The 23,201-nt window shown below is 38.6% G+C and overlaps 1 protein-coding gene across 1 annotated transcript in view; it reads right to left on the bottom strand.

Annotated features, from left to right (window-relative positions):
• The window catches only part of ADAMTSL1 (ADAMTS like 1), a 470,548-nt gene that overhangs the window by 112,240 nt on the left and 335,107 nt on the right, over positions 1-23,201 (bottom strand). Inside the window, 4 exon segments of the mRNA XM_075488620.1 lie at positions 2,020-2,158; positions 2,778-2,889; positions 14,804-14,961; positions 17,978-18,052. Coding sequence (XP_075344735.1) covers positions 2,020-2,158; positions 2,778-2,889; positions 14,804-14,961; positions 17,978-18,052 — 484 coding nt within the window.

The raw sequence follows: 23,201 nt of genomic DNA, 5'->3' as shown, positions 1-23,201 counted from the left end.
GTCATTTAAAATTATCGGGAAAAGTATGGAAAATATCCACAGTACAAATTCCAGAGGCAAATTACCTTTTAGACTCAGAACTGTATTTTAAAAAAATAGCAGCTTAGGCTTTAAAAAACGAAAAGCAGCTACGTAAAATTATTTTCTCATTGGTACTGTGAGAGGTGAATCTAAAAGACAGGTTCCATATCAATTCACACCTTTCAGAAATCCTTTTTCTGAGACGTTCATAATTAGGTCTCTTACCTTATGATACCTGGCCTCTACTTTACTGACATTTGTCTCAAACAATTCAAAGGAGAATTCAAAGAACCAGTTTTTGATCTGAGAAAATCACTGAGGAAAAAATACAAGAACTTTATTATCGTAAGGTTTCTAGTTGCAACTGTTAACATATTAAAGTAACCTGAGAAATTAAATATATATATTTTTTGTGGAAAGTACTAGGACAAGAGAAGCCAGATACTGAACTTGACAGAATATTGTTAAAGGAAAAAATGGTCTTGTTGCATTGTGGGAAAACAATCTCTAAGTTGAAGAATCACTTCTGAGTACATGCTCAACAGGAAATACTTTTCACAAAGCCCTAGTGAAGCTGCATTCTCAATATTATGTCTTTAATACATCCTAATGAAACACATGATAAAGTATGTAACTTAAGGGATGTATAATACGGCTGAGATAATGTTGGATTTCGAGATTTGGTATTTCCACTTTTTAATTCTGGGAGATTTTCACTTCAAATTTAAAACTTTATGAGAACATTTCTGGCTTTTAAATATTTACAAACAGAATTACCATTAAAAATGTGTTTACTAGAACAAAGCAATATAAACTGCCATACACTCTGGCTAAATGTGTCTTCAGTGACGAAGAAACCTGAGTGTTAACTCCAGTTATGAAAAGTCAATGAATTTTAATGAAAACTGTCTAGAAGAGGTAAAAACTATCTTGGGCTTGGAGTGATTTGTTCTGCCCTGATAATGCCTAGCTAGTCTAAAGCTGGTATACCTGGTTTGGGAAGCAATCATCCTCAGTCAGGTGGATAACATAGTCCCATAGTTCCCTAAAGCATCCTTCTCCTCCTGGCTAGGACATCTTTTTTCTATAGCAACCTCCAGCAATCTGAAGGGCCATAGCAACTTTTTAGGTGACACTTGCTTGAACTCACTTTATCAAACTTGGCACAAAACTAGCCCAGAAGGAAAGGAGCAGGTAAATAAATGCCTTTAGGGTATCCTTGCACGCATGCCTATTGGGCTGTGCTTAACCATCTCTTAGCAAAGCCACACAAGAGGACCAAAAGGTTTAGATTACACAAACAAATCCTTGCAGCTTATGAGCGGCTGCAGATTGACTTCCACTGAAATTCAGGGGAATCAGTACAACAAAAGACTGGTCCTTTTTGTGGTTTGTTTTTTTTTTTTTTTTCCCTTTTCTTATACACAGGAAATCTGACTCTGTGATCTTACTACTTTTACTATTAATCTTCTGAGGAAGAATGCTTGGCAGGGGAGCAGAGAGGAGTCTTTTGTGCGGGGCCAAAGGGTATTGATAATTAGAACAAATTCCTGTGTTACATTCTTACAAGCTGCCATGACGGCAAGTAAGCTTTTATTAAGGAGAAAATGCAAAAAAACATAAAAATAATGCTTCTAATTGTGATGACAACCATTTTCCAACAACATTTTTACCCCAAGAGAATTTTTCCCATCTCACTAACACTTAAGAGACATGTGTTGATAACGGGATGGTATTATGGACAATTTGTTTTCTCTCACTTCATAACATTTGATGAGGCAAAACACAATCTGAGGGGAAGAAACAACCATTTCAAATCAGTCCTTGCAATGTGGAGGTGCTAAACAGAGGTCTGTTTCTAACATGGTACATCCTCAGGATGAGAAGGAGGTTGAATTACTAGGCTAAATGACACTGTAAGCAATAGCAACAGAATATTTTCCTACTTTATTTTACTCCTTTAGAGCCCAGTATCTTTAAAGATTAGAGATGACTGACCTTGCAGGACAAGGATCCAGATTACATTCTTGAAGTTTTGGCTTTGGCTTGATATTTTCAGGATAATAGTGACAGTATTGATCTGCTACTACCCGGTTGCTTCTCAGATCAAAACATTCAGCAGATGTCAGCTGATAACCTGTAATACACAGTGGAAGAAATAATATATGATGTGGTGTTCTTCCCATCTCTTTCTGAAGTGCATCTAAGTTCTGGTTTGGTAAAAAGCAAACTGAAAATATCAGTGCTTTTGGACATAACAGCTGCTGTTTTCCAGACCAGATTGGAAACAACAACTTAAGTCATATGTAGTAGGAAACAAAAGATAACCGGTATGACCAAATAAAAATTCAGAAGCCTAGAGCAAAAAGAAAAAACAAAGGCTGAGGTTTCTTGGTCACTGAGACTCATACACTCAGTTTCAGTTCAGAGGGTAAAGCTGCTGGTGTGGGCAGGGGCAAATGGAGTCATCTTGTGATTCCAAAGTGGGCCCAAATCCCATCAGCCCTTATGTTTGACAGCTATAGCATTAAATGCAGTCATGTGGATATCAAAATGTACTTTATGTACAGAGCCTGGTATGATGCCAAAAAAATCTACAGGCTACTACCACTGCTGCTACATCCCTCCTTTCATTTAGATGTAACTACTTTCATTTTCAGATTTTGCCCATTTTAAAGGTCCAAATCTCAGTGCAGCAGCTGGGACAGATCCTGTATGCAGATGACTGTTTCTGGAATACAGTGGCAATTCATTACCTCCTCCACAGGATGCTGAACAAGGAAAAAAATCAGTTTCCCTCCATCGGTGAACGATAGGCTGATAGAAGATAAACTGTACTGAACTGTCAGCAGCACCAGCATAGCGGATCTGAAAAAGATGTAATGCCAAAGAGTAACCTGACATAAATATCGGGAAGAAGCATTCTGCCACATGCATCTTGCAGCTTTGAGATGTCTTGCAGCTACATGAAATACCAGAGATACTTTGCAATAGGAAAATGAAATGCACAAAACAGATCATAGATTAGTGGCAAAATCTTGGCTGCAAAACATAGTCAAATAAATTTCTGGGCATAATCAGTGGCATTTCTGATCATTCTGAGACCATGTTCTGAAATAATGAATGCATAGTAAATGCACGGTTAGTGCTACTGAATAATTTTATGGGGACAGAGTATATGGACTGATCTTTATTCCATTAGAAAATCACCTACCGCTACTTGGTGTCCCTGCCACATTGACATGGATTTTAGATCTTTAGTATTTCCCAAACAGCTTCTGAGACCATGTATACTATATTAGATATTTCAGAGTAAAAAATGGGAGGCTGTGTTGTGAGAAATACAAACATTTAAAAATTCTAATTTAGGAATCTTTTTTGTTTCTGAAATGAGGTCTATTTTTCGTTCTTCTTTGTGAAGGTCCTGTCATTACTATAAGGCCATCCTTCTGCTTACTTTATTTTGGCTGCAAAAATGCTGCTTTCAGTCATTGATGTGGACTCTTGGCTGGAGCTGAGTGCATGTTCAGAAAACACTCTTTAGAGCCTACAAGTAGTGCCAACTTTTAAGGCACCTGAGCTTCACTATGCTTCCAGTACTTTGTGTGCTGAATGGATTTCGCATATAAACAAGAGTACGTAGTGCAAAGAGTGCAATAAGAAAAGAGACCTTCACACTGCTAAAGCAGCACCATTTGCACCTGGCCCAGGAAAAAATCCTTCCTGTTTGGTAGCTGTGCTGATTAATACAGTTATGGGGACTTCAAGATCTCTGCAAGGCATCCCCTATCCTTACCTCTAAGCCTTTGATGAACAGCTGGCCAAGGAAGAACAACAATGCTGCTACTAAAAGCCTCTCCTAGCTGATTATTTGTCCTAGGCCATCATGTATTGGTGTTGCTTGGGCATCTCTGCATCAGTGGCATGATGCTATCGCAGAAGAGAAAACTGCCAAATCACAACCAGAAAAGATGGACCCTTCTCCAAGTCAGTACTCCTGCTCTCAGGAGCAATCCTCCCTGTTCTTTTTTTCAGACAGCTTAAAATGTTTCAGCACTGCCTCCTTTTTCTTTTCCCACATTTTGAACAAGTTGCCCTGTTTTGGAAACACCATTTTTCAATCTGCCTTTCCTCTTCTCTCTTTCCAAACACCAGGAGACACCGTCAAAGAGTAGACTGTGAAACAGAAGCAAAAATATGACAAATTGAGCTGAACAGTGTAATCTAGGTTGTTTGTTTTGTTTTCCCCTGTAGATGGACAGAAACATGATTACAAATCAAAGTATATCTTGAAGAGACGGAGGAAGGCAAAAATACTGCAGGATATGTTGATGGCTGTAAGAGATCTGGCCCACCGAGACTAAGGCTGCCCTTTTCTAATTAGAGTAAATAGTGACGTAAATTCCCAACAGGAAAAAAAAATACAGCTGTAGCAATACAGCTTCTTCAGCAAATGGGAGGCCTTTTGCACGGATTAATATGATTTGAGCCTGAGTGTCAGAAATAGGATATCTAATTTCTTGTGTGGGGATGGTGCATTAATCACACACTTCAGAAGGGTCTTTCTGGGCTCATGAAAGCCTCATGCACTCCTGGGAAAAATGTTCCATTGTGCTGGAAGCCATTCGGGGAGGTCTCTGATCTGAATGTGCAGAAAAAGCATTCACTGGGGAGAATTCTGCTCTTACTCTTTGTATTTTAAGGATCATCAGCGATTCTTAAACTCAGAAGATCTACTCAGAATTATGGTCTTCAGTGGATCACAAAGAACAGACCAAGAGCTCACACAGAGCCTACTATAAAAGGAAGGGGAGGAAAAAGAGTTCACATAAAAAAAAAAAGACGGAAGAGTTCCTCTCCCTGCAAACTATTCCTGTGTGTCTGCAGAATTATCTGTCTGTTTTGACACAAAGAAAAGACAGATGTACATCTTTTCCAGCCTAACATGGAAGTCACTCATACAGCCATGATAACAACATAGGTGGGAAAGAATTACAATGAGCCACAGCCATGAGTTAAAATTATACAAAACAAGCAAATGAAAGAAACAGGCATAGTATAATTTATTTTTTTAAGGAGTACTGTAAGCAGAAGAGGAACAATATAGGGTGATTCCACACAGCAAAAATTTCTTTTTGATTTTGTTTGACAGTTTGTTACAGCTAAGATCTTGATCCAGGAGAAAACATCAGAGGCTGATTGAGCCTTGCAAAACTCAAAGTGAGACTTGATAGCTAAATGCTTTAAGAAATGTCCTGGTTTTGCTGCACAGGGCCAACTTCCACACATTGAAATACTCAACTCCGGAGTATGCTGAAATTTTTTACCTTTACAGTATTTGCAACACCCTGCTAGCTATGAGAAATGCCAGAGCTTCAAAAAGAGACAGTCAGTACTTGAGAATCTTTAGTTAGTCCTCTAACAGTGAGTTTTGCATCCTTAGGTCACTGAACCAGAAAAAAAGGCAAATGTTCATTATGTTTGCAAATAAAATCCTATCTAAATTTATTAATAGCAGACATCAGAAGTAGTCAGATCTTGCAGAGCACTCAGCCCTGCATTTGTGCATCGCAATTCCCTAGAGATCATCCTTGACTTCCTTTAGGTTTCCTGGGGAGTTTCGAGTATTCTGAATATCAGAGCAGCCCTCACCACTTTGTAAGACCCAAGAGGATATTACCAGTCTTATAAAGAGTTTGTTAAAATTAGAGTCCTCAGACTATCCACCAAAAATTATCTGTCTTCTAGCCTACAGTCACTAGCAATAGAGATATCTTTTTTTCTGGTAGAAAGACCTTGGAAAAAAATCATCGCTTGTACCCTGCTTTTTTAAATTGATTTTGTAAATGACTGTCTGCGATGGTGCAACAGAAGCACAAGCTGTTGCTTATGTGAAGTTTGGGATTGATAAAATGCGGTATTGATTTTGGGGATATCCACAGAATGTTGAATGAAAACAACAGACCTCATAATTCGAATACAAAAGCAGCATAATCTTTTTGAATTATTCTGATCTGTCCTGTGACCAAGAGACCGCAATATCTGACTTCATGTTTGTATTGTGTTGTTTTTCCTATAATCCCCAAATTTGATTAGTTTGTATAAAAACAAACAAGCAAAGTCCCCCAAAGCCCAACCCTTTCATGCTTGATTTTGGCAGCGTATGCCCGAACCATTTGTTTATGTTCACTGAAGAACACATGGCCTGGCCTACAAAACTGCACTAAGTTTACTTGGGGTGTTGTTAAATTTAATCAACAGTTTATAACCAGCAGTGATAACCAAGGAATTATCAATGTTAATTGTAGGGTTAAATCATGAAAAGTGTATTCAATAAGATGTCCTCATTTTATGAAACTGTGTATGTTGGGGGAGGAGGAAAGACACCGTTTCTTTCATGTGCGTGTGTGTGTGTGTCCCCAACCTGGGGACAGGGAAACGTAATTATTATTGCATCCCATCTTTTGTCTTACAAAATTTGATCTGGTATGTTATGATCTACTCCATGTCACCATGCTTATTTAAAAAGTTCTAATGGATTTTTCCACATTATTATTACAAATACTTTCTGCAACTGCCAAATCCCAAATCATCAGGCTTGATTTATTAATGAGAAATTCTATGTTGAAGTCTTCTAAGTCACATACAAAGAAACTGGGGATGAGGGTGTGGAGAACTATCCTCATGTGGCACACGTAATTTTGTGCTTTTCATGTCAGTAAACCCAAAATTTTTGTATGATGCTTTCCTTTCTCTACTTAGAGTGCTTTAATATTCCTGTTTGTATGTAGTATGTATGTAATACCTTACACTGAAAAAGAAGGAGGATGTGCAAGAGATTTGTTGCTGCTCATCATTTGTTCATGAAGCAGAAATAGGAGCCAGACATTGTCATGGGAAAATAATTTTACAAGCTTGTTTAAATTGACATAAAAAGTACAAAAAATTTAAATAATCAGAAATGCTGAAGGCTTTCAAGCATACTGTCTAACACAGGACTACACCATGACTCCTTGCCTTTTAATTCCCTTGGAATGCTGAAGGGAGCTCTGCCTTTGAGGTCCAGGGAACATGTCTACTGTCCACTTCTGCATTCATGTCCTTTGATTGTGATAGTCCTGTGTTGGATCAGATTGTTTTTGGGATCATCTTTATATGGAAGACAGCTCCCTCTGTTGCTTCTCAATTCAGCCAGAGAAATCACTGTGAAATTACATTATCACCAATTTACATGCTTTACAAAGCATCTCTGAATTGAACTTGCTCACCATGCCCCAATCTTGGATTAAGCTGTGTTCCTTTAGGTGATTAGGATGACTGTTAAAAAGCCTTTAGACTAAATCTCTCACAAAGCCAAAACAGAAAGCTAGAAGGTTCAAATCTTTTCTCAAATTCCATTATTCTCCCCAAAGGAAGAACAAAATAGAAAATCAGTGCAAGGGACTGGCTAGGACAGCTGGCAGCAATGGAGCCTGCTGTATCAGCTATAACAGCTAAGATAATCTGTACAGAATCTACTACTATGTGCAACAAAAGCAGAAGCTTCTCAAATGAGAAGACCAAAGTTATTCCACAGAACCAAGAACAACCCCAAATACACCAAAACCAGCCCTGCTGCATCTCTTGTGTGGATACCACCCATAACATCCCACTCATGTATGGAAAGACCATTTCACCACCAACAACATTCTCCCAGGGCAAGAGAATTCACCTTTGAGCAAGCCACCTTAATACCCACTGCAGAATATTTAACCTTAATTTAATCATGGCAATACCTAAGAAATTAATGTATAAAAATAGGATCCTATTGTGATAGATACTGTAGAAAAATAAAATTAACAAAATAAAAAGGCAATGTTTGCCACAAAAAAAAAAAAAAATTGTTAAAATTATGAAAACTGAACAAGGCTGGCACCAAAGCTTCATGGTACTTAAAACTGACTGATTTCTGAAATAGGTAGACTTGAGGAATTTACACACTACATCAGAAAAAAGTTACAGAAAAAGGAAAAATTACGAAGAACAATTTGTCATAGGAATAGAAAATAACATGTCTATGATAGTAAGAAGCCATTTCTGTTGCCTCAAATTAAAACCTGACAGTAGATTTCAGATCAGCAGTATTTTACAGAAGTATGTAAGATTAACAGTAACGCATCTCCAGATCCAAACAGCATCCACCCAGTAGTTTCAAATCATGTAGTCTTTGAAGAACATAGGAATGCAAATCACATATGATCACGTTTAGCTTATTTTCATGAACAAGCTATCGTTTAAACCACAGGAAAATAAACAGAAAATCGTAACAACATTTTTTAGAAGGGGTTTCATGACTAATGCATGAAACCACAGACCAATAATCTCTACCTCTGTTATGGCATCAGTAGGTAGAATGAAAATAAAGAACAGAACTCAAAGATGGGTCCCTCAGAAGGGTGATGCTTTCCGAGCATTGTGGTTTGCTTTGCCAAAGATACACAAGGGACACTGATAAAGGTACCTTAGGTACCAGTTTTCTTCTAGGTCCCTCACCAGAGGTCCTAGAGAAAGTTCACATGAGTTAAGAAGATCTTCCCATGGACTGATGACTGGGTAACAGAGAACAGTCCTATAACCTGTTCTTGCAATGGACAAAGGACCTGTGGAATCCCTCAGTGATGTGTGCTAGGCTGTGAGTTGTTAGCTGGACCCCCAGATGAACAGGATAAAGGGTTAATCATGAGCTGACCAAGTTTGATAATGAAAAAAATTATGAACGGTAGCTAAAAATGGAACTGTCTGTGAAAGCACTCAAAGCTTTGGCAGACTAAAATTAAGTTCAGTAAAAAAGAAATAATGTCTACAGGAGAAAACAATTAATTATATATGCTAATTATACATGAAAATGTCCTCCACATTAGCTACTACTATTCAGAATGGTAGCAGGGTTGTTATAGGCATTCCTCTGAAAATATTAGCTCAATATGCAGCAACAGTTAAAGAGATTAATGGAATATTATGGAGAGGAAGGAAAAAGGAGAGAATATTACACAGCCAAGTAGAATACCTTTGTGTTCTGATCATTATGTTTAGCTTACTCTTTCTCAACATACATATTTATATATCATATAATCAATCTATTTATAATAAATATTAAATAATTTTATTACATTTTATTAAACTACCATTTATTTATAGGAAATTTATATTTCCAAAATACACATTTATATATTTAAATACTAGTAACAAATTACATATTTATGTATATTATAAAAAATTATGAATATATAACCACAGTGGAACCAGAAAAAGGACAAAGAAGGGAAATAAGGATAGCACTTGTATGGACCACCTGTGATAAAAGTAAAGATTAAATAGAGTAAGACACTAGGAAAGAGGCAAATTATTATGACAGAGGTCTCAAATACAGAAGTAATGGAGGAAAGGGGTAAACAGTAGTAATAATTTCCTGTTTCTCAGAGTGGGAAAACCTGAGAGAAGGAATCAGTGAAAATATTGCACCAAGGGTTTAAAAATGACATGTATTCCTTATTTTACACAGTGCATAGTTCATTGTGGAACTCATCCCATGAGCTAAATGTTGTCCAAAGGGCAAATATAGCACAAAAGGGCCTACAGAAATTCCTGAAGACTGGCTCATTTGAGTCATGAGACACAATAGTCCAAATGCAACATGAGGGCCAAGAAGGAAGGTCTACAAGCAGAGGGTAACCTTGATCTGTTTCTTGCACTCTTTCTTTCAGTATCTGAAACCAGTTCCGCTCTGAAACAGAAACCTGAATGAAGCAGACTTTTTACTTGACCTAGTATGGCAGTTCCAATGAACTTATAGATGGAATATGTTGATTAGGAGAATGATCATGTTCTAAGAATTATTAATTGAAATAATTTATACTGAACAGAAAAAAAAAGGTAGATATGAAATAGAATCTGTATATTGTTTTCAAAAAGACTGCTACATGGCTTTCCATAAATTTTATCACATTTGCCAAAATAGGAGAAAAAGGGTAGAATTTTTCTGAACTTGTCACAAGATCTAGTCAAGACAAGTAAGACAAGTAACGATTAGGTGTCTTTTCAAGCTGGTCATTACTTGTGAGCTTGACCTAGAAATTATTACAATAATTGTATATTTTTTGGAAATCAGAATGGGTGATTTTTATGACTGTTGCTAAAAAATTATTGAATGCAAACATAGGTTGATAAAAGCCAGTGATACAGACCACATTACAGAATTGCTTCCAGCTAAGTCCAATCTGCCCTCTACAGAAGTGACCTCAGGAAGACACATATCTCAAGAGGCAGTACTGTTTTATGATGAAGGAACTATATTCCAATGGTCTCTTCTAGATTAAGCAAAGTGTTTCATTCATTTGACCTTGATAACACAAAACTTGACCCAGTCACAACTAAACTTTAACTCTTACTATTTCTATGTGCTCAGCCTTAACTCTAGCTCACCTACTCCCAGGAGTACCATCCTAACCCCAATCTACCAGTGCTTCCAAGACTAGATCCTTCACCACTTCCTGCCTGACCTGCAGCCTTCTCCCAAATATGAGGCACCACCTCCTCTGGAAACCTTTGCCAGCATCAAAACTGAATTACACAGAAGACCCTTACTGTCATCACCCCCAATCCTCATATGGTAATATCTCTAAAATCCAACAACAAGTTAGCCATAAACAGTAGGTCCTTGCTTCTAGAGCAAATTTGCATGTTTTGGCCTCTGCCCTAAAGTGAGTATTGAAGTAATTTCTTATTTCATTCCACAAGGTGAATCACTGTATGCTCCTCGTTCAAAAGTGATTATTTAATCCAATCTTGCCCCTAGCCTGACAAAGCCCATCAACCTCTCTGCCCGCTGGCTGCCTGTACATGCATTATCTCCTGCATGCTCTTGCAAGTCCCCGGAAGTCTAGGCTAAACCCCAACCTTATTTTCTTTTGTTAACCTGGACTCTAATCAAATGCATTTCTCTCACCAGCAGTTTCTGCCAGTGCTAGATCACAACTGAGGTAAGAATTGTCCGGCTAGCTGTAGTGCTCTGCGTAACTCAGCATCCAGTTTTGAGCTTTATCTTATGACTTTTTGGACAATTGGTGGCCAAAATCCTAACCTCAGCAGTAACTCTGCTCAAGGGAACCCAGTCCGCACCATTTCGAAATCAGCCAGCAGTACCCCCAGCCACCAGCACAAAAAAATAGCCAGGCATTCTCTTCTGGCAGCAGCCCTTAACCAAAGCTTGTCAGCCCTAGCACTACAAATGACAACATCAATACAAATCCAATCCCAATACAGATACGTCTGACAGCCTCCAGACAAACATTTATCCGATCCAACACCATACATCCCTGATGCAAAGCTGTTGGTCCATGCAGGCCCTCTGAACAAACCTTCACCTTGATAGCAGGGATTGAAAACCAACATAAACCTAGTCCAGTCTAGATCTAGGCTAACAGTGGTTTCTCCTCCAAACCAGCCCCAAGCCTGGACAACACCCTTTACTAGACCTTGTTTTAAACCCGCTGGTCTTTGCTGCTTCACACCTGAGGCACAGGGCTAGGGCCCCAGCTATGCGAAAACCACAGCCTGTAAAACAAACCCTAACAGGCTGTGCTTTGCCAGCCCTAACCCTTCCCCAACAATTCCCACTGGCTGTTTCAGTAAGCCTATAACTCAGGTGGTTCATAGTTGAGTGCTGATTGCTTTAAATAGTCAACCAGTGATGACTGTCAGCACTACAGTATGAGCTGTAGACCCCATCTGACAGTATTGACTCATCCTGCTCAAAGGAATGCAGATGTGTGACAGGGAATAGTTACTCCAAGTTTCCCTATTTTGTGTCTGAAACAGACCATATCGACAGCAGAGACTTTTTAGCACAGACAGGTGAATATGTGACCTTGGCAACACAGCAGATCACTGGCAGCTCTGCCAATAAAGGACAAGTCCCCCATGTCATATTACTGCTCTGTTCTCCAGATCACAGTGTCAGCCAGAAAGATTTCTAAGTGAAACTGACCTTCATTTCACCAGGATTTTATCAAACATGACACTACTTTCTTTTAGGAAAAAAGGCATTTCTATTCAGGTGAATAAGAATTTTGTATTAAAAACATCAAAACAGGGAAGTCCTCAGAATTTAAGAACAAAATTCAAGTGGAATTTAAGTTTGCTGGCATCCTTGCCACGTCTTCTGCCTTTTAAACATTAAAAGTTTATAATGGGGATTTATAATTTTCAAACTATGAATATAAAAAATAAACATGAAAAATTCCAGTTCTCCCATTTTGTGACAACACCTTTATTTTCTGAGAGCTGTTTTACTGAATTATTTTTACCGTTTACATATCTTGTGAAAAAATTGCCAAGAGTTTAGTGCACAAGGAATGTACCACTGACTATTAGAAAGTCAAGAAATCCAGAAATTATACAATTCAGCTCCTACAGGAACAGCATGAGGTTTCTTCTTGCAATTTTAAAGCACTCCATGTCACCAATAAAGAAACTTAAATGTCAACTCCCACATTAAGTTTCTACTTCTGAATTATATCCAGGTGTCTAACTTGACCTCTCTGAATAAGAGCATTCAGGGTCAATTGAAAAGGATTATAACAGTCATTCTGGAGACAATGATCCTAAAACTAGAGTTCTGCTACATCCACAAATTCATTTAGATCTGTTTGCATAAAAACTGCCTTGTCCCAGGTAAGTAAGTCTTGGCACCGAAAGGGATACCACTTTGTAAGGAAAAATTGCTAGTATCACAGAGAAGCCTTTCATCTGATTTTTTTAAAGAAAAGTACTTTACCTTCACAAGCTGAAGGCAAAATAATCATGGCTGTAGTAAGTATGGAAAGCAGTTGCCAAGTCTGACATAACTGAGAGGTATGCATGCATTTTGGTACTCCTGTATTAGCCTTATTTGTATGTACACTCCTATATTCAACAAAATCTAACAAATGAAATACTAGAAGCTAAAAAATTTTGTCAGAAAAATAATTAAATATTATAGAATAATATTCTTGTTGCATGAAGTAATATCTAAAGTATCTTCTATATCTGTTTATTAAAAAACTAACTGTGATTCAAATGCAAGGAATTTTTAAGTGCCTGACCCAAGGCAAAATCTAATGCTAACCTTAGAAAAGATCCTACAACTGCGAACAGGGGTTTTGTTTGTGCATTTTTCTATAACCACTTAGGACAACAGATTTGTCAATAAATTAACACCTACTAAGCCATGCTACTCTGACTTTCAAAAGATACAAACACATAGGAGAACTATTAAAACAGTTTAATCTCAACTCAGCAGTGTCTGTTCTGCCCATGCCTAGCCAGCTTTTACATTCATACTGGCCAGACAGTCGTCATACAAGTAGGGTACTGCCTTTGATTTAACCAGCGCTACTTACCTTGCTTTGATAGAGAAGGAAATACAAGCACCAAGGGATAAAGGTATTTTCCCTGTCATAAAAGATAACAGTGGAAATACCAGGAACACAATCCAACCCTCCTGTAAGCATTTCAGGGCCATTGGTCTACATGACCAGCTGTCCCCAACAGGTATGTTCTAACTAACCAGGCTGCCTTAAATCCACAGACAGCACAAATAATGGAAAATGAGCAATACTGTTCACACTGCACTGATGTTCATCATCTGGATATCATCTGTAATAGAGGTAAAAGTGTTTTAGACATTTTGCATTAACCAGCATCTGTTTTATTAAGGCATTTTCATTCTGACCTTCAAAGAGAAAGGAATGCATTTTTCAGCTCAGGTTTCTCCTTGTGAACCAGTCCTGATAATTTCAGCTTGCCTTCTGTGCTGCTAACATACCAAGATGAGTAGGGGACAGTCTACAGGGCTCTGCTACTTCCCGAGCTGACCCATTCCAGCCCAGCCCAGCTTAACCCAACCCAATCCTGTTCACTGTTCCAGTTCACTGTTCACTGTTCAAGCTTCTAGCTGCCATCAGCTCTAGGTTAAAGCAAATGTCATCTGCCTCTGGGGCCCATGGTGAAAAATTTATATAGTCCTGGACATGATACTGGTTTTACAGTTTTACAGCTGAAATCCTTCAAGTTCCTTGGACCTACTGGAAAAGGATTTATTTTACTGTAATTCCCAAATGCTCATTTTTGTATGTGTGTTTTCCTACAGAATGTGTGCATTGCTTCCAGCAATGTGTTTTATATTACCTGGAAGAATAGAAATGCTCTAATGGGAGGAAACAATTTTATTCTTATTGCCAGTGCAACACAAAGCAGAACTTCAAAATGATACCATGACTTCTCAAGCAAAGTCATCCCATTTATTTTGGCGCTTGGGGACCTCATTCTCCACTCCCTTACAGTCTTCTGTGCAATTACACTAGTATAAACCCCACAAATTACGGGCCAAAGACACACACTTTCTTTCTTTTTCTTGCCACAGGCGCAGCAAGCTGCATGTCCTTGATTTATACATACCTCAGCAGCGCATACAGAAAGTAATCTGCCTTTTCTTGTGACGAGTTCATCTTTTCTCTTTAGGGCACACATTGGGTATGCCTTTCTTGGCATAAACTGAGTCTCTTTCCAGAGGAGTGTCCAATGAGGCTTTCATCAGATATTTAACTATAAAGGATTTCTTGTAGAGTTCAAGAACTAGCCTGGACTAGGCTTTGTGGTAAATGTCTACTGGAAAATTAAGATCTAGGAAAATCTCTCTCATCTTTGAATGCATCTTGTCTTACTTTATGTTGCTCTAAAGAGCTCAATGACCAATGACCCTCACCTTGATAGTGAAGTCTGCAGTGAGAGGCCCAGATATTCTTAATATCTCCTTGTCAGGAAACTTCTGGAAGTCAATGCTAGAATTGTCCACGAGGAAGGAGCCTGTGGAGCTGAGGCTGTTCTCACTCTTCACACCCTGGAGAGTTTTGGTTTCCAAATCTGACAAATACAAACAAATTAACAGGAAACTAGAACATTATCATTTGAAGTAAGAGTAAGTGAGAGCAGAAAAAGAAAACCAACACAAAACAGTGGTGGTGCAGATTTGCCTCCTAAATTAGTGATAATGCAACTTTTTTGTTCTTTTCCACAGTTTATTCACATTTCCATACATTCCTTTTCTTTTTTCTCCTTCATCTGCTTTTTGGCTTTGTTCAACCCTTAGATTTCGAGCTCTGCATTCACTTCCTCACCCATAGGTCATGTTTTTACTCTCTTCCAGACATATTAATCCATTCCTAGTTAGGCATATTTGCTGTCGTTTAACTCACTCTCAGTAAGTCACGCTCCTATGTGGAGTATGACTCAGACCTTCCCCCATGAGTGCTGGCTTTGTTAAGTTGCTGTTCCCTCTTTCAGTTCAAAGGTGGGTCACTAACCACATGTTGCTGTGGTAGACAATTAACTGAAAGCAAGACATCCAGGAAAGAAAGATCAGTATGACAGCAATCCTGCCTCCTCTCCAGAAGTGGTCTGATCCATCCCAGTGGAGTATGAAGGGAAGGCAAGTGCTGAACCCTCCTGAGCTCTCCCTCTGGCTCTCTCTCCATTCACAGCTTCCAAAAAGTGGGCATTAATTCAGATACTGTTTGGTAGCAGTTACTTCTGATTGTTAAATCATAATAAACATATTAAATAATTTATTAATTGGAAATCAACAGTCAGAAAGTAGGTCTGTTCCATCACCTAGCTAGCCTCCTCATAAATTCCAGATTATGCTTTACAACATGTTCACCAGTAGACTGTTTCTTGCAGTTATTTCAAAGTGACAATGCATTTCATCATGAAGGATTGCAAAGCTGTAATCCTTTCACGTGTATTTGTGAAATTATGCACAAAATCTTCTCCCACACAGAGAGGCAGCTAAGGCAAAATCTGGATTAGATAGGGATATACTATTAATCTGCGATGGAATCATATTTTCAGAGACAGTAAATGGGAGAGATGTTTTTAATAGCATGTAATAAGTTGTTAATTAGGGGGGAAGAAGATAATTGCAGTAATTAGACTGCTTTTCAAGATGGGCCATGGGAATTAATTTATGAAGGAAATTGCTGAGGCAGTACACTAAGAGTTTGCTCTGTATTAATTAATTCCTTGGTTTTCAGTGAGACTAGTCGCTTCCTTTGTGATGCACTCGGCCATATATTTATTTCTGGACAAGGCTGCATGCATCAGGGATAAAGATGGTTTTAAGACTTGTATATATATAATCGGCCTCCTGTTGACTTTTCCCCCAACCAAAGTTCACAGGGCAAAATACTCCCTCCCCCCCAACTGATTGTAGCTCATACACATATAAAATCCTTTGATGGGTGAACAGAAAGATTCATGGAGACATGTGAAACAAGAAAGAGGTGTATTTGGACTTATTTATGTTTACACAGAGCAGTTAATCTAAATCTCAACCAGTGACTCAGGCAGACCTTGCTGATTCAAATCTTTTTGTCCTGAAATGTGATATGACCTGAGTGAAGACAACTTTAGATCAATCTCTCCTGCTAAAATCTCATTTCTCTCTAAGCTGTCTTATAGCTCAATTTCACTGAAAAAATAAAAGTATGAAATTTTTCTGCCTTGGAAGAGAACATCTATACTGGGAAAGAAGACAGGAGAAAAATGAAGAGTGCAAATCATTTACTGGGAAAGTTATAACAACCATACTGGAGCAGCTCAGGAATACCCAAAGGGCCACTTAAAACTGAAGTACAGGCAGCATTTGAACTTTTAAGAAAAACATAATATATCTTCTCCATAGTTTATAACCTGTAATTTTCTGGTCTTTATTCACAGCTCTAAATCTAAAGAACCATTAAAATGTTGTGGCATGCTCACTACTTTCTCAACACAAGCAGTGAGCTACAGAACAGGACCGATAAACCACCCCTTATTTTGCCACTCAGTGTAAGTTCTCTGGGTGAAAGAACTCTGGAGAGAGTGGGAATGATTTGGTGTTTCACCTCCTTGCTGAGACTAATGTTTGTATTTACACTGACAAGCATAGAAGACTCTAACTGGTCCGTGCTGCAGGAAAGTCCCATTATTTTGGAAAAGGAGAAGGGGAGCCCTACTTATCTTATAATAATTTATCCTTCTGAGAGGTTATTCAGTACAGTTTGTGTTTCTTCTGACAGTAAATCCCATTTACCAACACTCTAGTGCTCATCTGCTGCTGATGGAAAAAAGGAGCAGCTTGTCAATAGCTACTGCATTGGAAGGTAAGAGAGAAGGATGCAAGGAGTTTCTCTTCATGAAAGAAATGGATTGCCTTGAGCTCTCCCAGCGTATTCTCAAGTTCTGAGACTCTTCTCCCAGAGAAGAGGGATATACACAGCTGCTGGGATACACAGCTCCCTGTCAGACAAAGCAGGGAAGTGTTATGGACAGCAAGTGATGGCTAGCAGCACTCAGTGGGCTTAACTCCTTGGAGCAATATCACTAGTAAGGAGCATGGTTTGACTTGTGCATGCTGCTTCTGATCTTTAGACTGTGATTTTGTGCGTGTGTGCCTGCATGCGTGTGTGTCCATCTACGGGGATGAGAGAGTTATCATAACAGAAACGTGTTGAAATCATGAGCAGCTTGATGGCTAAGCTCAGCTCTAGGGAAGCTTATACTTTACTGTCCTTAATATTTCTTCACTTAGTGGGATATATTTTATTAATTTTAAACAAAAGCACTTGGCACCAAGTGAGACAGCCAAAGGATAAGCAAACAGAAATTACTTAAAAATTATGGAAGGGCAAAGGATTCTGCAATGTTGGCGAAGCTCTGGACTGAAAAGTGTGTGTACCACTGATGTAACTGGGTCCGAGGAGAGCTTCTGAGGGCAGGACTCATTCCTGTGCTGAAATCAGTGATCTGAGAGAGGGAAACCAGACACCACAGTGCAAACAGAGTGCTGTGGGTTAGCAAGGCTTTCTTAAACAAATGTACACTAATTTTTTCTACTTACATAAATGATCAGGTCCTTTCAGCACAAGGCGAACTTGCCTGCTTCCATAAGGAATAGCAACCACCGTATCATCCACTGCGGGAAGGCAAAAATGCATGGAGTAAATAAGCAAAGAAATTCCCATCTGTTTTCAAATAAATAGTGAAATAGGTGCTTACAAGACAGTCAAAAGAAAAGCTTTTGGACCAATTCAACAACCTATGAATTATGAGAGAACATTAAAAATCTGAAAAAAGAACTTGTTAAATGTGGTAACAACCTTCTACTTAGAAGAACCCAAACTTGTTGATTTTCTTTATTCTCAACTCCTTCACAACCATTTCTGGATTTCAAGAGTAACTAATAGCTTTCTATTTCACCACGACTCCACTTAAACCTCTTCCAAGTCTTTTGAATTGGTGTTTGTGGTGACATAGAGAAGAAAAAGCCCATTCTCATGTTTAACCAGAACACGCCCATTCCTTCACTTGACTCTTTCCCAGTTGAACCTTACAGCTTCTCCATGACCCTGCCCATGGTATGTGATGATCTCCCACTGCCCTCAGGCATGCCTTCCCTTTCACACCTTTTATTTTAGTGACTAGAAGTGCTATAATTCTGCTTCCCTCTCCACATCACTAACAGAAAGCCCCTGGAAAAACAGAAGCCCATTAGACTGTCATGTAAACAGGTCCTGGAGCAGGATCTTGCACCTCTGAAGCTCTTGGGAGCTTTGCCAACTGGATTTAAACTGAGGTGTGAATTAGCATGTAGGTCACATGCTGCTGTGAAAGTTAGTTAGGTCAGCATTTCTAAAGAGGCAGCAACCTCAGTAATGTCCTGAAGGAAGACAGGAAGGAAAGGTGTGGAAAGATGCTAGAAAATGCTCCCAACTCTATGCCTGGGCCGTGGAGTGGGTGCCCAGAGAACCCTGACCTGGACTAACCAGTATGCCCAGGTTCTTCATGTGCCTTTCCCTGTCCTTTCTGCCTCGTTCTCCTATAACTAGAAGTCGGGAAAGAAAAAGTATGCATGCCTAACAGGATTTTTTTGGGGAGGTGGTAGACGTGAAAGGAGCGAAGTCCCTTTCACTATCTGCTCATTAGAACTGCTCACATCTGTGTCATGTAATCCCTGCTAGCAAGAACTATAGCTCTGCTCTCAAAGCAATGTGTTGCTTTGTCAGGTAAGGCTAACTCAGCGAATAAAAGCATATTATCTTTCATCCAAGCATATGAGCTGGGGCCTTAAGTTTCTGACCAGACCAAACTGGGAAAACTGTTCCAGCCCAGCTAAATGAGGATTCTCAGTTACCGGCATAATACTTATTAATGTTGTCATTTTATGTCAAAAATCGAAGAGAGGCAACAGAAAGAGGGAAAATACAAGAAACAGGGACTTCTTTTAAACAACACATTCATTCATCCAAACCTATAATATCTCAAAAATGTGAACTAGAACCCTTTTAAATTTTAAATTCAGTCATATGTCTCAGGAATTTCTGACACTCTTATATTGGAGAGCTTTATGGGATGAAATATCCATACTTCTGTGGCCTCTTAATATTCCAGAAGTGAGGGGGCAAATGTAGGCAATCTGATAAATCTCTGAGTGTCACAAGAGTTGTGTGGAGATAAAGCCTGTTCATGTGCCCAAGCTCTTCTGAACCTTGTCTCCATTTTCAAAATCTGATTTGATAAGTTTCCTCAACCTATCCAGAAATTTCAGTGTCTCCTAAGACTTCTGTAACACTGGGGTTAAACTCTGTTCAGCACACACTCTGCTCATACACATCTCTGTTATCACATTAATTAGCAAAGATAGACCTTTTTCATTTCTACACAGAATTCAAATTTTCTATTTGAAAAGACAAACATTCAAGACTTACAAAATTTATTAAATATAGATATTCTAACGCTGATTTTATTGGTACCATTCTGGCACTCATATTCAAGATACCCTGTAGGATAAATACATTTTATCCATTTTGAGCAACAAAATCCATGAATATGACATATCATTTTGCTGTATATATATCTCACGTTTATTGGAATGAGTCTGGGAAAACAATAACTTCAATTTTTAAAAAAATGCTAATGGTCTTTTTACAAGTCTTATTTAAAGACAGTCCCATGTCATCTTTATATTTGACTGCCTCTCAGTTATGAGCTCTGTGCTGGAGAGTTAACAACTCACTGATATGTCACAGAAAAATTGGACAGTTTAAAGATCATGCAAGCTTATATATCATATATTCTTAGCACGTCTCTTCTGCCCCAGGGTATTGCTAGGACTATATTTCACCTGATCTTGTCATTGCTCTCTATTTGAAATCCTGGCACACTTCATGTGAAATACAAAGCTCAGTGGGATTTATGCTTATCACAGTGCTTCCTGCTTTCACAAAGCAGAAGCAGTAGGGACCGAAGGATAATTTCCTGAGGTTAACAGTGACAAGAAGGAGACATTTCCTGTGAAGAGACATGTGAAAGTAAGCATGGTAATATTTAGTCACAGCTGCCTCCAACAATAAGCAGAGAGGCAGATTGTGGAGCAGCCATGTGGAGCACTCTGAAGAAAAGGCGGTTGGTTTCCTCCAGAGAAGATGCATAGGGAGGCAAGGGAGAGTCCCAGATAACTGAGAGGACAGTGGCCCAGGGCTGTGAAGAAAATGCAAGGTTTTAGGCAAAGGTTGTATGTCAGGTACATACAGCAGATTCCCGTGAGAGATCAGTCTCTTCTGGTTTTGGATTTTGAATTTGGATGTTGTCCAAATGGTCTGTCAGTTGTCATAATGAAAAATGGAGTTGTTTCTATTTCCCCATTACTATTGATATTCAACAAAAATCTGGACCTGCATCTATTTTTGACAACCATGGCAAGAGTAATCAGATAAATAGAAACAACAGCATAGACTGTTGTCTATGACTGTTGTCAGACTGTTGTTTCTATGAGAAACAACAGCATAGACTTTTTTCATAAAGTCTATGCTGCTTTTTTCATAAAAATGTAGGAGAGAATTCAACGTCACATTGCCTCCTGCCCTGCTATGCTTCTGTTTCTGAGGCCACTGGGAGATGTATACTACCCCTATAAATACTGAGGAAGCTGTTCTTGTAGGAAGTGCTAAGTGTTTAAAAGTTCTATTAATTTCTTTCTAGGACTATCCTTCTCCTTTGCCTTTGCATGATATAAACAGCATGGAGAAGGGAACCGGACATGAGCACCAAGAGAATATGAATTCAGTATGATGAGCTCAAGACTGTGTCTGAGGTGGTTTTGAGACATAAACAACTTCAGGAACTATTGGGACAGTGCTGGAATAAAGGTCACTGTCCAATTTCCCTAACACAGTCCTCAAAATTGAATGCTGTCTTCTGTTAGGCAAATACAAAACCCAAGTGAGCCCACAGAACACATCTGCTGATACCTGGTCACTGCTGCACATGACCCTCTGATTTTTCTTAAGTTGCATGGCAGTCTGGCTCACATACGCTTTTAATGCTTTGTTTATATGAAGGACAAAATAGACATAATTCTTGAGAAACAAGGATTATTTTATAGCGATAACTTGGAATTAAGCTACTGACTAGCCAAATGTAATCCAGTCATTCCAGCAAATAAATCAGGCCCTGATCCCAGATATGCTTATGTAGATACGTAACAAATAAGCAAGATGTTGACACAGACAAAGTGCCAAAGTGACAGGTATTTAAATAGCGCTGAGGAGGATAAATGGAGAAAGTAAACACAGAGTAGATTTTTAAAAGCTTTTCAATATTTAAAATCTCAAATTTTCACAGCATGTACATAAACCGTTTGGAAGCAAAACCTCAAAAAGAATTCATATTAATTCACACATGTCAAGGAGATCCGTAAGTGTGCCTTTACAATTGTAAAAAGCCAATTTAAGGGAGCACTTACTTTTGATATATTTGAAATTCATACTGTATTGCATAATAACATGTGTGTCTACAGCAGGGGAGAGAATAATGCCATGTGCTTTAACAGAGTGCATACAAAATCTGATTATCTACTTCAGTTCTGTATACCAATTATTTGCATGCAAATGTGTCTGCACAATCCATTCTCTAACATTTTTTTCACATTTGTCTCACTCTAGGACTATGATCTCTGCCATCTGCTCTTCTACCTATATAGAATTCTTTATATCTAATAGCAAACCATTGGAAGTAGGGACTCTATTTTATTAACGTTTTAGTAGTGTGCATAATATATTAGTGCCTTTATCCTCAGTAGAAAAGAGAGGAGCACCTTTTTACCACAAAGCAACTGAAAAACAATGAATTATTTCTCCAGGAAAAGACATTTGCCAAAAAAGTTCACAAATACTATCATGTCTCAAGCAGTCTGGAGATTTCTGAATCTGTTCGTGCACATTGCAGAAACAGTAACAACAAGGTGAAATTCCATTCCTAAATCTTTGTGAATTATTTCCTTTGCCCTCTAATGTGCAGTTCTGCCTCAGCAATGGAACTCTTATGAGGATTATTCCTTTCCTTCCTTCATACAAAATACTTTTTCTTTCTTCCTTCCTTTCTTTCTTTCTTTCCTTCCTTCCTTTCTCTTTTTTCTTTCTTTTTTTCTTTCTTTCTTTCTTTCTTTCTTTCTTTCTTTCTTTCTTTCTTTCTTTCTTTCTTTCTTTCTTTCTTTCTTTCTTTCTTTCTTTCTTTCTTTCTTTCTTTCTTTCTTTCTTTCCTTCCTTCCTTCCTTCCTTCTTTCTTTCTTTCTTTCTTTCTTTCTTTCTTTCTTTCTTTCTTTCTTTCTTTCTTTCTCTCCCTCTCTCCCTTTCTCTTTCTTTCTCTTCCTCTTTCCTTCCTCCTTCCTTCCTTCCTCCCTCCTCTTCCTTCCTTCCTTCCTTCCTTCCTTCCTTCCTTCCTTCCTTCCTTCCTTCCTTCCTTCCTTCCTTCCTTCCTTCCTTCTCTTTTTCCTCACTCTCTCCCTCTCAGTTAGCAAACGCAGACCCAGAGGTGCACTGTGCTAACTACTGCTCTGTGTGCTGTGCTCCATACTCAAGCAGTTATTCTCTGACTGAGAAAAGCTTTTGTAAAAAGCACCTCTCACTGCTCCTCACAGAAACCGAACGTTAATCTATATAGGAATCCACAAGTGTACACACACAATCTTTAGCAGATATTACACCGCTATTTGCATCTTTTAGTTCAAGTGCTATTCAGCACTGGAAGAAGTCCTCCAGAATGGTAGAGCTCATCTGATTAAACTC

The sequence above is a fragment of the Mycteria americana genome, chromosome Z (assembly GCF_035582795.1).
Source record: "Mycteria americana isolate JAX WOST 10 ecotype Jacksonville Zoo and Gardens chromosome Z, USCA_MyAme_1.0, whole genome shotgun sequence".
Lineage (NCBI taxonomy): Eukaryota > Metazoa > Chordata > Aves > Ciconiiformes > Ciconiidae > Mycteria > Mycteria americana.
This window is presented reverse-complemented; position numbering and strand designations above follow the sequence as displayed.